General features: G+C 42.3%; 2 protein-coding genes across 3 annotated transcripts in view; one reads left to right on the top strand and one right to left on the bottom strand.

Moving 5' to 3' along the window:
• xylb (xylulokinase homolog (H. influenzae)) overlaps nucleotides 1-15,370 on the bottom strand; it is a 27,978-nt gene extending 12,608 nt beyond the window's left edge. The window contains exons 1-16 of one of the 2 annotated variants that reach the window (XM_049016365.1): nucleotides 15,237-15,370; nucleotides 13,191-13,289; nucleotides 12,477-12,559; nucleotides 12,270-12,339; nucleotides 11,365-11,445; nucleotides 11,186-11,272; nucleotides 8,013-8,141; nucleotides 7,861-7,926; nucleotides 7,417-7,489; nucleotides 6,728-6,846; nucleotides 6,124-6,205; nucleotides 3,991-4,031; nucleotides 2,983-3,098; nucleotides 1,634-1,749; nucleotides 1,274-1,347; nucleotides 1,093-1,189 (exon numbers count right to left, since the gene is read on the bottom strand). In XM_049016365.1, the coding sequence (XP_048872322.1) occupies nucleotides 1,093-1,189; nucleotides 1,274-1,347; nucleotides 1,634-1,749; nucleotides 2,983-3,098; nucleotides 3,991-4,031; nucleotides 6,124-6,205; nucleotides 6,728-6,846; nucleotides 7,417-7,489; nucleotides 7,861-7,926; nucleotides 8,013-8,141; nucleotides 11,186-11,272; nucleotides 11,365-11,445; nucleotides 12,270-12,339; nucleotides 12,477-12,559; nucleotides 13,191-13,244 (1,288 nt within the window). In that variant the 5' untranslated portion in view covers nucleotides 13,245-13,289; nucleotides 15,237-15,370. The remainder of the gene's footprint in view (nucleotides 1-1,092; nucleotides 1,190-1,273; nucleotides 1,348-1,633; nucleotides 1,750-2,982; nucleotides 3,099-3,990; nucleotides 4,032-6,123; nucleotides 6,206-6,727; nucleotides 6,847-7,416; nucleotides 7,490-7,860; nucleotides 7,927-8,012; nucleotides 8,142-11,185; nucleotides 11,273-11,364; nucleotides 11,446-12,269; nucleotides 12,340-12,476; nucleotides 12,560-13,190; nucleotides 13,290-15,236) is intronic. The other variant, XM_049016374.1, reaches the window with a different exon arrangement.
• LOC125744544 (uncharacterized protein C9orf152-like) lies at nucleotides 14,800-17,476 on the top strand. Its single transcript, XM_049016517.1, has 2 exons — nucleotides 14,800-15,330; nucleotides 16,875-17,476. Exons 1-2 carry the CDS (start codon nucleotides 15,123-15,125, stop codon nucleotides 17,396-17,398), a joined length of 732 nt encoding a protein of 243 aa, XP_048872474.1. The 5' UTR covers nucleotides 14,800-15,122; the 3' UTR covers nucleotides 17,399-17,476.

Raw genomic sequence — 17,476 nt, 5'->3', positions numbered from 1 at the left:
GGGACAACAGAGCGCCTCACCTGCCCTAGATTATCGTAGCCTAGCAACCCGCTAGGTTACAGGGACACAGTTATGATGGGATGCTCCTAATGGAAAAGGTGGAGAAGCGAAACTTCTGGCAGATCGGATGAGCTGGTTGGTCTCTGGGGGGAACAGTGTTTCTATGCAATAAAGCCGACGGTTCGAATGGTAAGCATGTCTCCTCTTCATCAGACAATTCCCCTCGAGGGTGACGCTCACTCATTTTTTTAAAATCTGGGGGCGTGTGAATTTCCTGAATTCGGTCTGGTTCGACTGCAGAAAACATAGAGCTGCAAACAATATCTCCCACTCTGGGTTCCATTTTCCCTTACATGCGTGCGCACATCTTAAAAGAACAATTTCACCCATAATAAAAAATCATATTAAGCTCAGTTTGTGGATCCATGAACATCCAAAAGGAAACTGTATCACGGGCCCTTCGAGCGGGAGGATGGGTCAATTGTTTACTGGAAAATCTAATTTTATCAAGCCATACGTTGGCTTTTCAGACTTGAAGAGATTAGAAGCCAGAGGAGAGAAGATTTACATTCCGTGTCAATTGGGTTTTCTGCTGATCCGAGACCAGCGGCTTCTTTAGCTCATCTTGAATATGAAACCATAAAACTGACACCTGGGTGAAAAAAAAAAACTCGCCTATGGGGAACGATTGTTTCTGTTTTTGCACAGCCTCCGGTTGTTGGTCTCTTCTGCATTTTCTTAGCATAGTTTTTCCATTGCACTTTGCAGTCATGTGTACTTGGTACTCATGTAAACTTATTTGTTTTTGATCCTTTCCACTGATTGTCATCCCTGTTATGATCTTTACTATGCAGGCTACACATTTAAAAAGCATGTCGGAGGTACAAATCTCATTTTGATCAGAATTTCCATCATAACACGCCATGGTGTTGACCACTGTCCTGGCTGTTTGTGTATACTGCACAGTGAAGTGTATCTCCTATGTGTTGTGTAATATTGTCTTGTACTTCATGTTTGGCACTAAATCACAGGCAATTCTAGTATGTTTACATGAAGTCTTCTGAGTTTTGAGTTCTGAAACGTGAAGCTTACCGATTGTATAGCCCAACTTCTCAGCATGCACCCTCTTCGCCATGAACTGGCCCTCCACCAGGGCCCGGATTTCCACCTGCTTCGAGAAGCTTGCAACCTGCATTCCACACATAGGGGGTACCAGTGCTGAGGAAATCCACAGCAATCTCACAAGCCTGCATATAAGCGACCACATACCTACCCTACTCATATCTTTGTTGAATCTGTGGACCCCAACAGCCGGTGGCGTTATTTCCATCACATCAAAATAGATGCCTTGAAGAGAAAGAATTTCCGTTAACCAAACTGCAACATTGTTAGACAAGAGATGAAGGGAAGAATCCGTGGTGGGGGCTATCATGCACTGTCAATCATATGTTTTGGTCTTCCCATTGGCTGGTGATTGGCAGCACACATTAATCCCGCCCACTTTGGGCTTCATAGCCACATGTCCCATGCCTGCTGAAGACACAGTTGCACACAACGGTAATTACTGCATACTGCAGATGTCATTTTATAGATTAATCAAGTGAAAATATTTAATTTGAAGTATCCCTGTCACCTATATTTCCGTCATTGCCCATGCTGGTAGATCTAAGGGCCTCGCTGAAAGCATCCCACGAGCCACCGGCACTTTCATCCCGGACCCTCTGTCTGGTCAGAGACCCGTTCTTGAAGCTGAAGGGTAGTAAAGGCATGGGCAGTTCAGAGGGCACATGGCTACAGGCGCGGCTTCCTGCTCGACACACCCAAATCTGATTTCCAGGTCGTGTAGAACCGTGATTCCGTTACTGCATGAAGAGTTAAAAGGTGCCTTCACACCAAAGTTCTGAAACCTGGTTCCCGGTAAACAAGTCCCTGGGCTGTCTCGACCGGGGACTTTTGAAGCTCCTGGCCTGATTTCTGTGTTGCTTTCACACTGCACAACAGAACTGGGACCTTAATGCTAAGCATCAGAGACACGAAAAGCTTGTTGGTTGAACTTCCCATATAATTTGAAACTGCCGCCACCCTAAAACATTGGAGAATAGCCAATTTATTTTGTTAAGCTATTTGTTAGTTCTTGGGGGAAGCCATTGCCATCAAAACAGGACACAACCATTTATTTATATTTTATTCATATGACTTGCATCACGTTTATATTTCATTATTAAATTTGACCGGAAGATCGATTTTGCGATTTCACAGAATAAAAAAAATGGTGTACCATATTCCGCTAATCAGTGCTGGCAGGTTTCAACACTCCTGACAAAAGTATATTGGTTATTGATCGAATTTTCCAATAAAGAAATATGGAGATGAAAGCAAAAAAAAAAATGTATTCATTAAACGTAATATAATACAAAAATAATTCCATCTACTCAATTTTTGCTCTACTACATACATAACATGCAAGTTAGCAGTGGTGCTTTTGGTCAACTAATTAGCAAGCTATCGCTGTAAGTGCCTCCCCAGCAGTTTGTGTTCCAGCAAAAAGTACCTATGGAGTAGGTATTAAAAAAGGGTTCTACAGTTACCTCTGAGGAACTACAATCGGGCCAAGTTCCTGCAACATGAATGAAACAAAAGTTCCTGGATCTAGATAAAGGTCCTAGTTCCTGAAAAAAAAGGTTCCTGTGGTGTGAAGGCACATAATGTGATGGTGGACAACAAAATCTTAAAAGCTACATTTTGGCCACCACCCTCATCTATTCCTTTCTCGGTACACTGGCAACAAGCCAGACTACACCGGCATAGGTAAGGTGATTTACAGCAACATACTAATCAGAGGGAGCATTTCTAACTCGGAAACACAGAATTGCTGCCGTGGGTGATAGTTACCGGCCATATTTACTCCGGTTTGTTTCCAGGAACAAAATGGTGGCCTAAGACCATAAAAGCCTCCCGATCTGACACACCGGCACCATTTACCATATCAAGGCCATGAAGGCACAGCTTTCCACTGGGTTGCAGAAGACGTGGCCTTCGACTGTGGGTTTGGGCTCCTTGATCCACAGGAAGAGCGTGTCACTTGTGCCCAGGCTTACCTTCACAAGAAGGAAAAAGGCTTCATGCTCAAGAGAGAAGGAACAAACCCAGGAACAGACGGCTCCTCCCATGCAGATACCCACCCATGCATCCATAAGCATTTATCGAGTATGGAGTCAATGTGACTCCAAAATCTAATCTAGGAAACACTACCTGGGGCACTAGTTTGCTGTAGGACAGACACTCTGGGCAATTCAGAGACACCAATTCACCCCATTCAGGAGTATCAAGGTTCAAAGGATTTACTGTCACTGTGTTACACACAAAAAGACTACATTAGTGACCAAAGCTGATGTAATACGAATATGAAGTAAATTACAACAAAAGTAAACTATACATAAAAGTAAGAATACATTGTGGAAGTCAAACTTAAAAAGGTGTATTTTGGCAACATTATAATTTACATCTGGCAAAAACAAGAGAACATACTAACTGTGCACGTACACACACAGAGACACACACACACACACACACACACAAGGTCACTGTGGGGTGCAGAACCAAACCCCAAACCCTAGAGATGAGACCACAGCACTACCCTCTGAACCACTCACCTCCCTATTACAGATATAACACATTCACTATTTCTTCTGAGGAAAAAGTACACGTAAGGAAAAAAAAAAGACGATTCCGAGAAGCCAATTATAAACTGACCTCTCAGGAACACTTAATGTTAGCTTTAACTTAACATTACATAACACTCCTTACTTATTCCCATTACTAGCTTGAGCTAATTAGCACGTATCCCACGGCGACCCCCCAAAGTGCTGATTTAAGCTCTCCTTGGGTTCTTTGACAGCAGACTGCTCTTATTTTTAGGGCAAAGATATGTGGCGCCCTCTCTGGGCTCCTGGGCCCATATGTGAAGATCTGGCTGACGTAATAACTTACGGCCATGTCTCCTTCTTGAAGCCTCATTCCTGCCAAAGAACCTACGATATAAAAACAATATTATAACAATTACATTTATTCAGCCGAGAGATTTATTACAAAGCAGTGAACAAGTGAGAAATTGCACTGTTCCTGAAGCAATTCGGGGTTTAGGACCCTTGCTCAAGTCATTCTGCCGACCGCGGAATTCGAACCAGTGGCCTAGAACCAGGCACAATGTTCTACCCTTTGTAGCCACACACCAACCTATGGCTGCTTAACATTTACATATCCAAAGTGATGTACATTTGTGAGACCACAAGGTCAGCTGGTCTCTGAAGCAATTGGGCTTTTTGGCTTTGCTCCAGGGCCCAGTGGCGAAATCACTTCACCAAGCATGGTATATAAGGTACACAAACGCACCTCCGTTCCCCCGAATCCTGCCGACAACGAAGGCAAATTAAATTCAGTCACCCAGCAATCTCACAAAACTCTAGAAGGATGTAAGAGATGCCCTCAGTGACCCGCTGAGACCAATCGACCCGCTTGATTGATTGGCCTAATGGTAGCATGTTCAGGGAGCTGATGACCGGCAGAAAATTTGATTACACCGAAAAGAACATACTCGAGTTGTCAGACAAATACCCTTCATTGCTTGTCGCGTTTAACAGGCCACTGATATCAGGCGTTGTTTCGTGTGCGACGGGCTCTTAGAAAACGCTTCTAGAGATGTTTTCATCTCTCTTACTTTATTGACTAGACAAAAGTACTTTTCATGGTTGCAACAGAGGCAGGATCTATAGTGAGTGCACAAAAATGAAAAATAGGTTAAGATTCAGGCAGGTAAACTTAATCTTTAGCAGAGATTTTGAGTTTCAGCTCACACAAAAATAATAAATAAAATAATAATAATAATAATAAACTCTGTACTGTGAAATATTACACCAGATCAGATGGGATAATTATACCACTTGTTTGATATCAAAAGTGTTTTTCTGACAGATACCAGCATGTGTTTTTGCTGATACTTTGTAACAATCTCATGCCGGTCATCACTGCTCTTGTTTAAGCAATCCGGTCAAATCTCTCCCTGACAATGGTGCTCTTGAAGGATATGAAAATGGTTCGATTTTTATTTCATCAGCCTTTAAATTCCTGGATCTGAGACCATTCCTAACGCAACCTAAAAACTTGAGATTTGACGATTCACAGCATGGTGCAGGCAAGGTGAACTTGATTACCTACAAACAATAACATTTTTCATTACAAATACCCAGCATGCCTATTGGTCTATACCAGGGGTCACCAACCTTTTTGAAACTGAGAGCTACTTCACGGGTACTGAGCCATACGAAGGGCTACCGGTTTGAAACGCCCTCCTAAACTTATCTAAACTTCATGGATAATAAACATGTTTTAAATGCTTTTTTTTTAGATATTGTCATTTTCAAATCTACATAAATGCAAATATGATTAAAGAAGAATAACAATGGGATAAAATTAAATTTTAGATGCTGTTCACTGGTGGGTTGTGCTATTTTTAGAACAGGCCCACGGGCGACTCATGTGGTGCTTGGGGGCGTCCTGGTGCCCGCGGGCGACTCATGTGGTGCTTGGGGGCGTCCTAGTGCCCGCGGGCGACTGATGTGGTCCTTGGGGGCGTCCTAGTGCCCGCAGGCGACTCATGCCGTGCTTGGGGGCGTCCTGGCGCCATGTTGGTGACTCCTGGTCTATACAAACTTTTGCATCAAATGAGAATTTTTTTTCCCCGTAATGCAATAAAAATGCTTTTCCATCTCCAAATTATAGAAATGTGCTTAACACCCTTGAACTGGGCACTTTTTGAAATGATTTATTAAGTGCAATAGCACCTGACACCGCAAAGGTCATGAGCTATGGTCAAGAACACTTTATTTTATTTCTCTAACAACTGCCCGTTTTTCCCTCTAATTAACAACGAAACGGTATGGCCCCATCGGTTGCACAGTCTGGAACAAAGCCAACGTCAAGTTACCTGCATCATTTCCCATCCTTGAAATGGTAACCGTTAATCCACGGTGTTAACTAATCATTTGCGAAGCGGCAGATGAAGGGGGGAAGAACTGCCCGGCTGCGTAACATTGGCGCCATCTTGTGACTAGAAAGGTAGCTCACCTGGGTTATCCCCGGTGAAGGCCACCACTTGGCAGTCTGCTGAGAACCCGTAACGACTGACAAAGTATGGGGACACGGGACCCTACAGGATAAGGGAGTTACAATCATTTAGAAGAGGCTCTGAGCTCACAGGGCCATTTTAAAACTTCTCACATTGCTTGGCAAGCAGCAACAGCCCAATGAGAGACAGGTAAATGAGAGAACGCAGGCAAATGAATCCTTAGATATACATACACTCACGTGCATGGCACCTTTTCATGTAAAGAGGGACCTGAAATTTACTGACGTACTTTACAGATTATTAGTCACAGATATGATACACTCTTACTAAACAAAGATACGTTTTCCCTAGTTTGGTCTTCAATTTTTCAAAAGTAAAACATTAAGAGGATGCATTTAACAATATGTAACACAAATCTGTTTTTATGTGGTTGAAGCTGGTAAAAGCGGCAATCAAAAGACATCCAGGCTGTGCTGGGTTTTTGCACTTCTGACTGATGCCGGTAACAGTCAGCATCTCTGGTGCTTTTCTTTGCACTAATGGCGCCTGGCGAGTTTCTGACGCGGTGACCTGTCGGCACACCGCAAACACAGGAGCACGCACCAGAACAGTCGTGGAAGGCACAGGGCTCCCAAGCTTGGCCTGCAGGTGGGGGGCTGTGGCAGTCAGGCAGGGCGGGGCCCAGCTCTTCATCTGGATATCCATCAGGTTCATCCCTGAGCCTACATCGGTGAGATGGGGGGGAGGGTGGGGTTTACAATCTCCATGGTGATGCTGGAACCGAGTGCTTAGCCTCACTTTCATGTGAAATCTCAAACCATTTAGCACTTAGTGACCCAGTATTTTATTTCTTTTTATTAGCAATAGGAGATACATCTTAAAGTTGTGTTAATGAAAAAAAATCCATCAATATCAACTTGTTTACGAAAAAAATAAACTATTGACATTTGCTTAGTTAAAAATGTACATATTTAACTCACACAGTGAGACACTTAAAAAGTACACATGTTATTAAGATGGAGAAAAGTGTAAAGCAAATGTCAGCCAGAAGGACACCTGCAACTGAACCGGCAACTGAAGACCGACTGAACAGAAAGACAGGACAGCTTATCGCCTGGAAGCCAGACTCACATGGAACGGAGCCTGTGTTTGAACCCACTTAACACAGGCAAGCATTTAAAGGTATCCGACACACAGCCAGCTTACCTCACGCCACTTATGATTCATAGAGTATGAAATATATATTTATACTTAATACCATGGATTATAAAGCTCATATTTTATTGGCTTACCATCACTGTAGTCAACTTCAGCATACCTCCCCAGAAGGAGTGATGCAGCAAAGCTGCTGACCAATGAGATTCTCTGAAAATTGGACATTTCAAGAACAATCATCCCATTGCACACGCCACCAGTCCACCAGCAGTTCTATGTCATTCCTAAACTAATCAATACTGAATAGTAGGACTGAAGCTGGAAAAACTGATATTTGTCATATATCTCAGACTCAAACATTCTTTATTGTACTGCATAACAAGAAATAAAATTATATTACTCAAGCAGCAACCTACAATAATCAATTTGTAATTCAAGGTTTTCCTCCATCAACTCCGAAAAGAGGAAAAACGCAACCTAACACAATCACTGGTATTATAGTACACCCAGCCATGTTGAAAATGTACTTTGTAGCGAAGGTAAAAGTGAGTGCTAACAGCAAAATTAAAAAAGATAATGACCTCTGTTTCACTGTATTTCAGTGGGCTTGTCTGGTAGATCTTGGCTATTTGATTCCCAGTGAAACGCTGAAAGAAGTATAAAGAACAAAGGAAGTTTAAAGCAGCAGTAATCAGCTATGAACAATCTTCCGCCATGGCGACCAGGCTCTCACTTCATAGGCCCGTGAGCCGGTGATGTCGGCCAGTCTCTGAGCCCCGCCCACGGCTTCCTCCAGCCTCTGACACTGCTCAGCAGTGCTGGAGTCCATCCAGACGGGGCTATCGGGCACTGCAAAGCAGTCCTGTGGCACAGACACCAACGCGTTTCATCAAAGCAGGTTATGGTTTACATGTTTAGAATAGGTTCAAGCAGAAACATCTTCCAGAGATGTTCTGAAGACAACCTGTCATGTTAAAACATCAGACAGTACCTAATGAACTTCATACAGTAAAAGCTCCCATATTTGGCAATGTCAGGACGAAACACTGCCAGATAGCTGGATTTCCGAGATAGTTGAGCAGTACTCTCGAAAAACACTGATTTGTAACATACACTACATGTATACACTATAAGTATTGGAACGTCTGGCCATTACACCTACAGGAACTTTTACATCTCATTCTAAATGAATAGGCATCAATATGGAGTTGGGCCCCCTTTGCAGGTATAACAGCCACCGCTCTTCTGAGGAAGCTTGGAGTGTGTCTGTGGGAATTTTTGCCCATTTATCCAGAAGAGCATCTGTGAGGTCAGACACTGATGTTGAACATGAAGGCCTGGCTCACAATCTCCATTCTAGCTCATCCCAAAGGTGTTCGACGGGGTTGAGATCAGTGTTCTGTGCAGGCCAGTCAAGTTCTTCCACACCAAACTCACCCAATCATGTTTTTATGGTCCTTGATTTGTGCACTGGAGGACAGTCATGCTGGAACAGAAAAAGTCCATCCCCTAAATGTTCCTACAAAGTTTGATGCATAGAATTGTTGAAATGTCTCGGTATGCTGAAGCATTAAGAGTTCCCTTCACTGGAACTAAGGGGCCCAGCCCAACCCCTGAAAAACAACCCCACACCATTATTCCTCCTCCACCAAACTGTACAGTTCGTAGAATGTAGTCAGGTAGGTAACGTTCTCCTGGCATCCGCCAAACCCAGAATCCATCAGACTGCCAGACAAAGAAGCATGATTCATCACTTCACAGAACACATTTACACTGCTCGAGAGTCCAGTAGCAGTGAGTTTACACCACTCGCATTGTGCTTGGTGATGTGAGACTTGCATGCAGCTGCTCAGCCATGGAAGCCCATTCCATGAAGATTTTGTGCTGGGGTTAATGCCACAGGAAGTCTGGAACTCTCCAGTGATTGAGTGAACAGACCACTGGCGACTTTAATGCACTATGCACCTCAGCACTCCTGCTTTACTTTATGTGGTCTGACACTTTGTGGCTGAGTTTCTGTTATTCCTATACGCTTCCACTTTGTAATAATACCACTTATAGTTGACAGTGGAATAACTAGCAGGGAGGAAATTTTAAGAATTGACTTATTGCAAATGTGGCATCCTACGACAGCACCGTGACACACATTACACAAGCATCTTTAGAACAACCCATTGGAGGAACCAGGAAGCACTTTGAAGACAGTGGCTTTCTGATAACCCTTTATGAACTGCCTGTCAACTAAAACATGACATCAAAAGCAATGAATAAAAAACAAGCTAAGCTCAAAATAAATAAATCGCAGGGCCCTGATGGCATCTTACCTATAGTTTTAAAAGAGAGGAGGGATATTATTAGCCAACCTTTAACTTTACTATTCCAGAAATCATTATCTGCTGGTGTGGTACCTTCTGATTGGACGCATGCTAATACAACGCCGATATTCCAAAAAAGGTGATAGAAGTAATCCAGTAATCAGTTTAATTTTCAGAACTGGAAAAGTAATGAAATCTATAATCCAAGTAAAAATTATAGATTACCTGGCTTCAACAAAGGAAGCAGCCGGTAGTTATTAGAGGCACAATGTCACAGTGGGCCTGCGTCCATAGTGGTGTATCGCAGGGTTCAATTTTAGGACCACTGTTATTCCTAATTTACATTAATGATATTGACACCAATATGTGCAGTAAACTGGTTAAATTTTCAGACGACACCAAGGTGGGTGGTATAGCAGATACGTAACTAGCGGCACACAGACTACAACGAGCTCTTGACTTAGTTTTCGACTGGGCTGATACCAGGCAGATGAAATTGAATGTAGGCAAATTTAAGGTAATCCATGCAGGGAGCAGAAATATGAAGTACAGATATTTTATGGGTTCCACTGAAATAAAAGTAACGGATTATGAGAAAGACCTCGTGAGAAAGACCTTCCATGTCCCACTCTGGCCAATGTGGGGAAGCAATTAAAAAGGCCAATAGGATGCTGGGTTACATCTCAAAGGACGTGATGTTACGATTACATAATTCCTTGCTAAGACCCCACCTACAATATTGTGTGTAAGGTCACCATACCTTAAAAAGGACATAGCTGTCTTGGAAAGGGTACAACGTAGGGCTACAAGAATGATTCCTGGTCTTAGAGGAATGTCTTATGAGAAGAAGTTAGCTGAGCTGAATCTGTTCAGCCTTGAGCAAAGGAGACTAGGGGGGTACACATGATCCAGATATATAAGATTCTAACAGGTCTGGATGCTGTTTAAGCCAAATGCCTTCTTCACTTTTAGTTTAAATACTATAACTTGTGGTCATACGACATTTTAAAATGGATTTAAGAAAGTACTTCTTTACACAGCGTGAAGTTAGAGTATGGAATAGTCTTCCTGTTAGTGTAGCACAAGCTAAAACCCTGGGTGCCTTTAAATCAGTTTTAGATAAGATTTTAACAACTCCGAGCTATTAGTTGAGTTCTCCCCAAAGGAGCTTGATGGGCTGTATGGCCTCCTCTCGTTTGTAAATTTCTTATGTTCTTTTGTTTAAAAAAATAAATAAATCGATAATACAAATCAATCCACACACAAATAAAACAACTGCTGACTTTCTCTTTCATTTATATAATTATTTAGCAGATACTTTTATCCAAACAGACATAAACTTGAAAGAATAGTGTCAGACAGTCCCCAGAGTGACTGGGCTTTAAGGCCTTGCTCAGATCCCAATGGTAAAATCGCTGACCACATGGTTTGAACCGTACCGTTATGTCTACTTAGTCTTAACCTTGACTTCCAACCTCTAAAGAGGCATGAAGACATTCAGTGGAGTTGACCATACTTATGGTAAACAAGGTTCATACACTCTGTCAACCCCAAAGCCCCCCATTGCTCCATGTGGGTTTGTGAACCTCACCTCCAGAAGCTTGTGTAAGGGCTTTCCTCCTTCAAGACCTTCCAGAACCAGACTGGCTCCCCTCTTCCAGTACACACTGCCATGTTGCTGGAGGACAGGGACAGAGCTCAAATTCCCAATTGTTGGATTTCTCTTTCCTTAAATTGATGAATAGGACCAGCCGGCTTCTGATCCTCTACCTGTCCGCTTCCTGATAGAGCTTTCACACAGGAAAAATCAAACCCATTGCTTCTCATCTTCTGAAGGACGATGTCCAAGGCCTAGCAGACAAAAAAAGGACACATTTTACAAATTGGATAAGCCTTCTCACAGACCTGTGCTGGATAAGCTGCTGAGAGATAGAGATAAGTGGGTATTTTCAGCTCTGACAGCGATCACATCAATTTCCACATTAATACAACAGACTACACAACAGCTACTCATTATCCACCACCTCGCCCTTCCAGTGCACCTCCCATGTGCCCAGCCATCAGCAATGACACTGAGCACAGTGACTGCACCTCCTTCACATCCATGCATTATATGTACCATCCATACTCATTCATTCCGTGTCCTGCGACACTCCCCAGCATTATTGGGTCATACATTCTCATATGTACATTTTATGTAATTTTCCCTCTCTGACTCTGTGTTGCTTGTCCTCCATCCCATAATTACACTATTCATCTTGTTATTGCACCACTGCATGTTTGGTGATGCTGCTGTTCGCCCCTTAATTTCCCCTCAGAGATGAATAAAAGTTTATCTATATACATCATTGGCCAATATCATTAGGCTCTCATTCATTTTCATTGGTATATAATTATAAAGAACATGATGAAGCTAAATACTGATTCAGATCACTTTGTCTGTCACATCATGTGACACTTGGAAAGCGTTCGGGAGCAAAAAACTTGATTAAAGTCTTCTTCTATACGCCTTATGTGATCACGGAATATGGATGTATTATATCAATCCATCCATCCACCCATCCATCCATTAGTCAATCCATCCATTAGCCAATCCATCTCCCAGCCATTTATCAAGTACAGGGTGATAAGTGTGTTTGATGGCAAAATTTAAATGAAAAAATGTTCATGACTACCTTGACCCACATCAGCACTGGGGATGTAACTCTCAGGCCATCACTGTGAATGTGGACGCCATCCTTAGTCCTAGATAATGGTGAATTCACTTTTTACCATATGAATGGAAACTACATGTTCAATGAGTATCAGTTTTACGTGATATTAGTTATATGGCCAAATAACATGTACAAGGCCATGGTGTACGATGGATTACACCTCCTTACCCATACTCTGGAAGTTCACTGTCAAAGTGTACATTGCCCTCGTAGACCGGGTTTAGGGTCTCGTCCACTGCTACCACCTTGAGCTTAAATGGGAAAACTTAAATGAATACCATGCATGATCAGCAAAGAATATAGAAGCAGTTCGAAAGCGACAGAGGAGCTAACATGGGAAAGGGGTTGCCGGGCGTTTATGCAGTGTGGGGTGTTTTTGTTGCTTTATTTACATAAGTGTAACTTTGTGAGGCTTTGACTGAAATCGGTCAGCCGGTAACACAAAGAGATAAATCAAACTTCGGTTTAAGCATTACAATACGCCCCACTTGCTACAGGACTTAAGTACATCGGGCAATTAAAGGGACCATTACCACGGTATTCGTGCGCTTGTACTTTATATCTCGTTTACGAAATAAAGTAACGTCGCCGTGCTGAGTAGTTTGCAATTTATGTAATTGTGTCTTATGTCATTAAATGTCTTTATTAGCCAGCGACGCCCACGGCGCTGCTTTCACACATCGAAGATCTTACCGGTCAAAGAATACATCTAATATGTATATGTTGTGGGTCCCACTATATTTTATAGAGATTTTAAAAGATTGCCAAATCCGCGATTGAGCGCCATAAAGTCTCCGTCGCATTGACCGCGCGCTGAGCTTTTGCTCGCTGCGCGCTCCGTTGACACGGGAGCGCGCAGCGTGCACGCCAGCTGAGCCCTACCTGCTGGGTGCTGAAATCTAGCCCCAGGTAAAAAGGCCGACCCGGTGCGGACATCTTCACCCGGGGCTTTGGTCAAACGCGCTGCTTCTGGTCACTGCTCTGGGAGGGAGGAAAGACCCGTATGTCAGGAAATCTCCCTCCTTTTCCTCTCTCTCTCTCTCTCTCTCTCTCTCTCTCTCTCAACTTTAGCTGAACACACGTGATCTGATGTTTTCCACTTTCCTTATATATAATGTAACAAATAAGGGTCATCGCAGCCATGATTTCAAAGGTTATATTACACTATCTGCTCAAGTAAAATGCTCAGTGCCTGTTGTGGAATTCAAATCTAATCGTCAAGGAAATGTAAATACTAATGCAACAAAAGGCAGGAAGCAGCAGTGCTGAAGACCAGGGATAACAGACATCCGGGACTGTTCTGTGTATCACGAAACAATCCCGTAAGTTGGAAGTGTAACAATCTGGTGAAAAGACAGAGATACGATTATGGTTAGGTGAGCACTGCCTACATAGCTACGGTGCCACCAATTTAACTAGTTCTACCCATGTAACACAATTTTTTTTTTTTCTGCAATTATGCCAACAACCAGCACGACAGGAAAAATATACAAGTTAATAAATGTACTTTATTAACTAGTAAATTAATGAAAGTACAATGAAACCCAGAGTCCGTTGTTTTAAATTATCACATGGAAAATTTATTTCTGTCATCCGGCCTATAAGTGCATATATCCGCCTGAAGGTTATGTTAAATCTGGAGAGCCGATCCCAAGAAACACAGGGAACAAGGTGAGGACACCCTGGGTGGGATTCAGGTCAGTCAAAGGCCCATTTAGAGACACCGATACGCCTAAATGTGTGTTTTGGACTGTGGGAGCAAACCAATGTACCTGAATCAAACTTGTATAAACAGGGAAAACAGACAACCCATACACAGAGAGCCAGGGGCAGCAGGAACGAGCCCACAGCGCCCCCCCCCAAATATGTATTCATATTTCAGAAAGGGTTTCCTGTTCAGCGAGAAAAAAAATCAATTTTCCACGGCGCAGCAAAATGAATTTTCAACCGCACTGACAGTATGATTATAGAAACAAAGCCCAATGTTTAAATCGGCTCAATGCAGCTCAGTCCGTACGGCGCTGGTCTATTCCTGGGTGACGTCATTAACTGACCATAAGCCGTGACTCGCCCATTTCATCAACACCACTATGTCAATAATCTACATCTTAAACACAATGAACGAAAAGGTGGTATGAGTGCACAGTGTTACTCTTGGCTGATTTTCTAGTCAATATCTTACAGTTCAGGAAATTGGGCCAAGTCTGTACTGTTAAGTGCGAAAATGCAATCTATCTTCAGGTATAAAGCTTATTAAACTAAGTACATTAAATTATACAACTTCTCAATATCACAGTGTGCCGAAGTTTAATATATACTTCCAGTTTTTATTGCATAGGAACTTAGGCGGTTCGAAACCCTTTTAAGATGGGCTGATATATCGATCGTACCTGAAAAAATAATTATTCATTTTCGTATACATTTCGTAACCCATTCGGCAAATTTTATCGTGCGGACTCCCCACCAAAACAAAGCTCGCCCGTTTCAGCGTGGGGGACCGCATTTCTTCAGTGGGCTGAAACCTCCGTAAGAGTCAAATCCTGGAATCGCCCCTACATCAGTTGTGAGGCCTATTGGTAATTAATTTTCCTTCAAAAAAGTGAACATAATACCTTGTCAATATCATGTTTGGTTAATGGCCACGAAAACCACAGGCTTCAAGCGTCCAGAAAGTCTGTTTGCGCAGGATTGCAAAATCCCGTGTGCCTTGGAAAACTGCAGAATCGCAGTCAGTCAACTTTAAGGAAACAGTAAATCGCATCTTGTAATTTTGCCGCTTGTTCTAGCAATATAACAGCCATCGGAGCCAGCAGGATGTTAAAACGCTGCTGTTTAAGCGTGACGTGTCTGCGTGAACAGGTGATAACATCTTGGAAATTAAATGAGGAAACAGCAGATCGCAGTCACCAAACGCAGGTCATTGCTTACCTGACCATGATGGATATCGCGGTTTTAGAAAAGCAATACAACTGGATTAAAGAAAAGCAAAAGCTGCAGACTCATGTTGTCTTTTTCAGAAAATGTAAGTATTGCACGTAGAGGGAACGTGCACGACGTTATTAATGATTCCGAATTACTATGATTCGATCGTGTCTTTTTTTGTCTACGCAGAAAAGTTTTTGATCTTTTTTTAAATAAAATTTATTTGGTTTTAATCTGATACGGATTTTAAAATGTTTGGCCTGGATGTTAGTTTCCTCGATGTTTTCGTTTTTAAACTGGCCACGGGAAGGAAACAGCGCCGATTTAGCTACTTCTGTAGCTGAGACAGTTAAGTGTAAATAAAGCAGGCCGTAACAGCCGCCTGTCATTAGACAGTAATGGTTATAAGGCGTTTTAGGGTATATGTATGGATGATGCAGTTAGCATTTAATTTAATTTGAAAATCGTTATTTTGACTGAACATTACGTTGCTGGCGCCAGAAGCTGAATGTTGCGATCTTTCTTTTGTCTGAGCTTTGCAGATGAACAGTTTTTAATTTGGATCATAATGACAAGTGTTCCTTCATGTAAAGCACAGCTTTGACACTTCGTTAATTTACCTTCTTATATAAAATCGTATATAAGTTATTATAGTAAGCAGTCAATGATTTCCCAAAAGTTATTTCCCATTTAGAACTTTGATGCAGTTTCTTTAGTATTTTCTTTTTTTTTTTTCATACTGGAACCCTTAAATAATAAAACACAAACTCTCAACAAATTAAATAAGTTATATGTAATTTCCTAAAATTTATTAATTATACTCATCCATATTCCCTAATCATGGGCACGGGATGACGTTTTGAGTTCAGGTTGCTAAAAGAAGGAACGACCCAGAGATCTCGCTGAAGTTCTTCTGATTCATCGGTAGCCATCAACAGCTAACAACAGTGGTCTTTTTGGAGAAATAATTGTAAAGTCGTCTCTGACCCATTGTTAGATAATTAACAGAACGCTATGTTTTTGTTTAATGAAAACTGCCAGAAAGTTTTCTGACACTTCATTACCACCAATAACCGGAGGGGGTGCTAAAGCTCCCTTAGCACCCCTACTTCCAGCACCACTATCCTAAACCACTGGCTTGTACTACGAAGCGGGGTTACTGGCTTGTCGGATTTAAGGTATTCTGGGCAAAATGTAAGTGAACAAATATGAAGTTCATTTAAACTGTGGTACCTTAAATCCGACAAGTTACCCCGATAAGCCAGTAACCCTGCTTCGTAGTACAGGCCACATGTATCTAGTGCCTAGTCATATTATCCTAGAGTCAATCCATTGCAAGTTATAGGCCATATACTTAACATTGTGGGTATTTAAAGATATCATTTCAAATAAATGTGTTTTTTTTGGACTTTGGGAGCAATCTTCCAGTGTAATTGGAGGATAATATCTGAATATGCAAACTCCACACAGTCAGGAATGTTTTTTGAACCCCCAACCAAAAGCCTATCGAGCCCCCCAAGTATTTGATAGTTACTTAGCAACCATAATTATTGTTCTTAGCAGTAGTTAAATGTTGTTTTTGGAGGCCCATTGGACATTTTAAGATGGTCTTTATAAAGTTGTTTTCTTTTTTACTCCCTGTAGCAAATGATAGAGAGATCTGTGGTAAATCCCTCATCAATTTGGTCCCGATCAGCCAGGAAGTGAACAGCTCCAAAGCTTTTGATGAGCAGATGACCGTTCGGGAGATACAGTTTAATTTGCCTGGTGACCTTGACAGCGATAAAACCCCGTGGCACGCCCACCTGGGAATGCACCGGATGACCCATGTACACAACAGAACCAAAGCCTCCGGTGAAGTAAGAACGGAACACTCGGAATATCCAGGCAAGCCTGCTCCTATTGAAAAGTTCTCTGAATCCGTTTCTTTGGAAACAGTGGCCGGAGAGTCACCTACGGTCCTCGACGTTGAGTTCAGTGATGGAGAGGCTATAAAAGAAAGTTCTAGAAAGTTCTCTGCCCCAGCTGTCCTATCAAGACAGCTAAGTGTGGCTGTTTACCCACCTTCCATTGCTTCCCAGAGCTCCCAGTACTACCCCTTCCCTCAGCGTAAATGTCCGAGGAAGTCTGAGGCGGCCAGGAGACTCGGGATGTATTCATCCTTCTAAATGGACATAGAGGACAGCCCAAGATAACTCTCCCTAAGAAGCCAACATAAAGTATCTGTATCCAGTAAATCACCTTGC

Source organism: Brienomyrus brachyistius, chromosome 1 (assembly GCF_023856365.1).
Source record: "Brienomyrus brachyistius isolate T26 chromosome 1, BBRACH_0.4, whole genome shotgun sequence".
Lineage (NCBI taxonomy): Eukaryota > Metazoa > Chordata > Actinopteri > Osteoglossiformes > Mormyridae > Brienomyrus > Brienomyrus brachyistius.
This window is presented reverse-complemented; position numbering and strand designations above follow the sequence as displayed.

What these genes read in the sequence shown, in the direction of transcription:
- LOC125744544 (XM_049016517.1), top strand. Translation starts at nt 15,123, where the DNA reads ATGTTAAAACGCTGCTGTTTAAGCGTGACGTGTCTGCGTGAACAGGTG. An exon ending in TGTTGTCTTTTTCAGAAAAT is followed by an intron (nt 15,331 to 16,874) that starts GTAAGTATTGCA and finishes TACTCCCTGTAG; the next exon opens with CAAATGATAGAGAGATCTGT.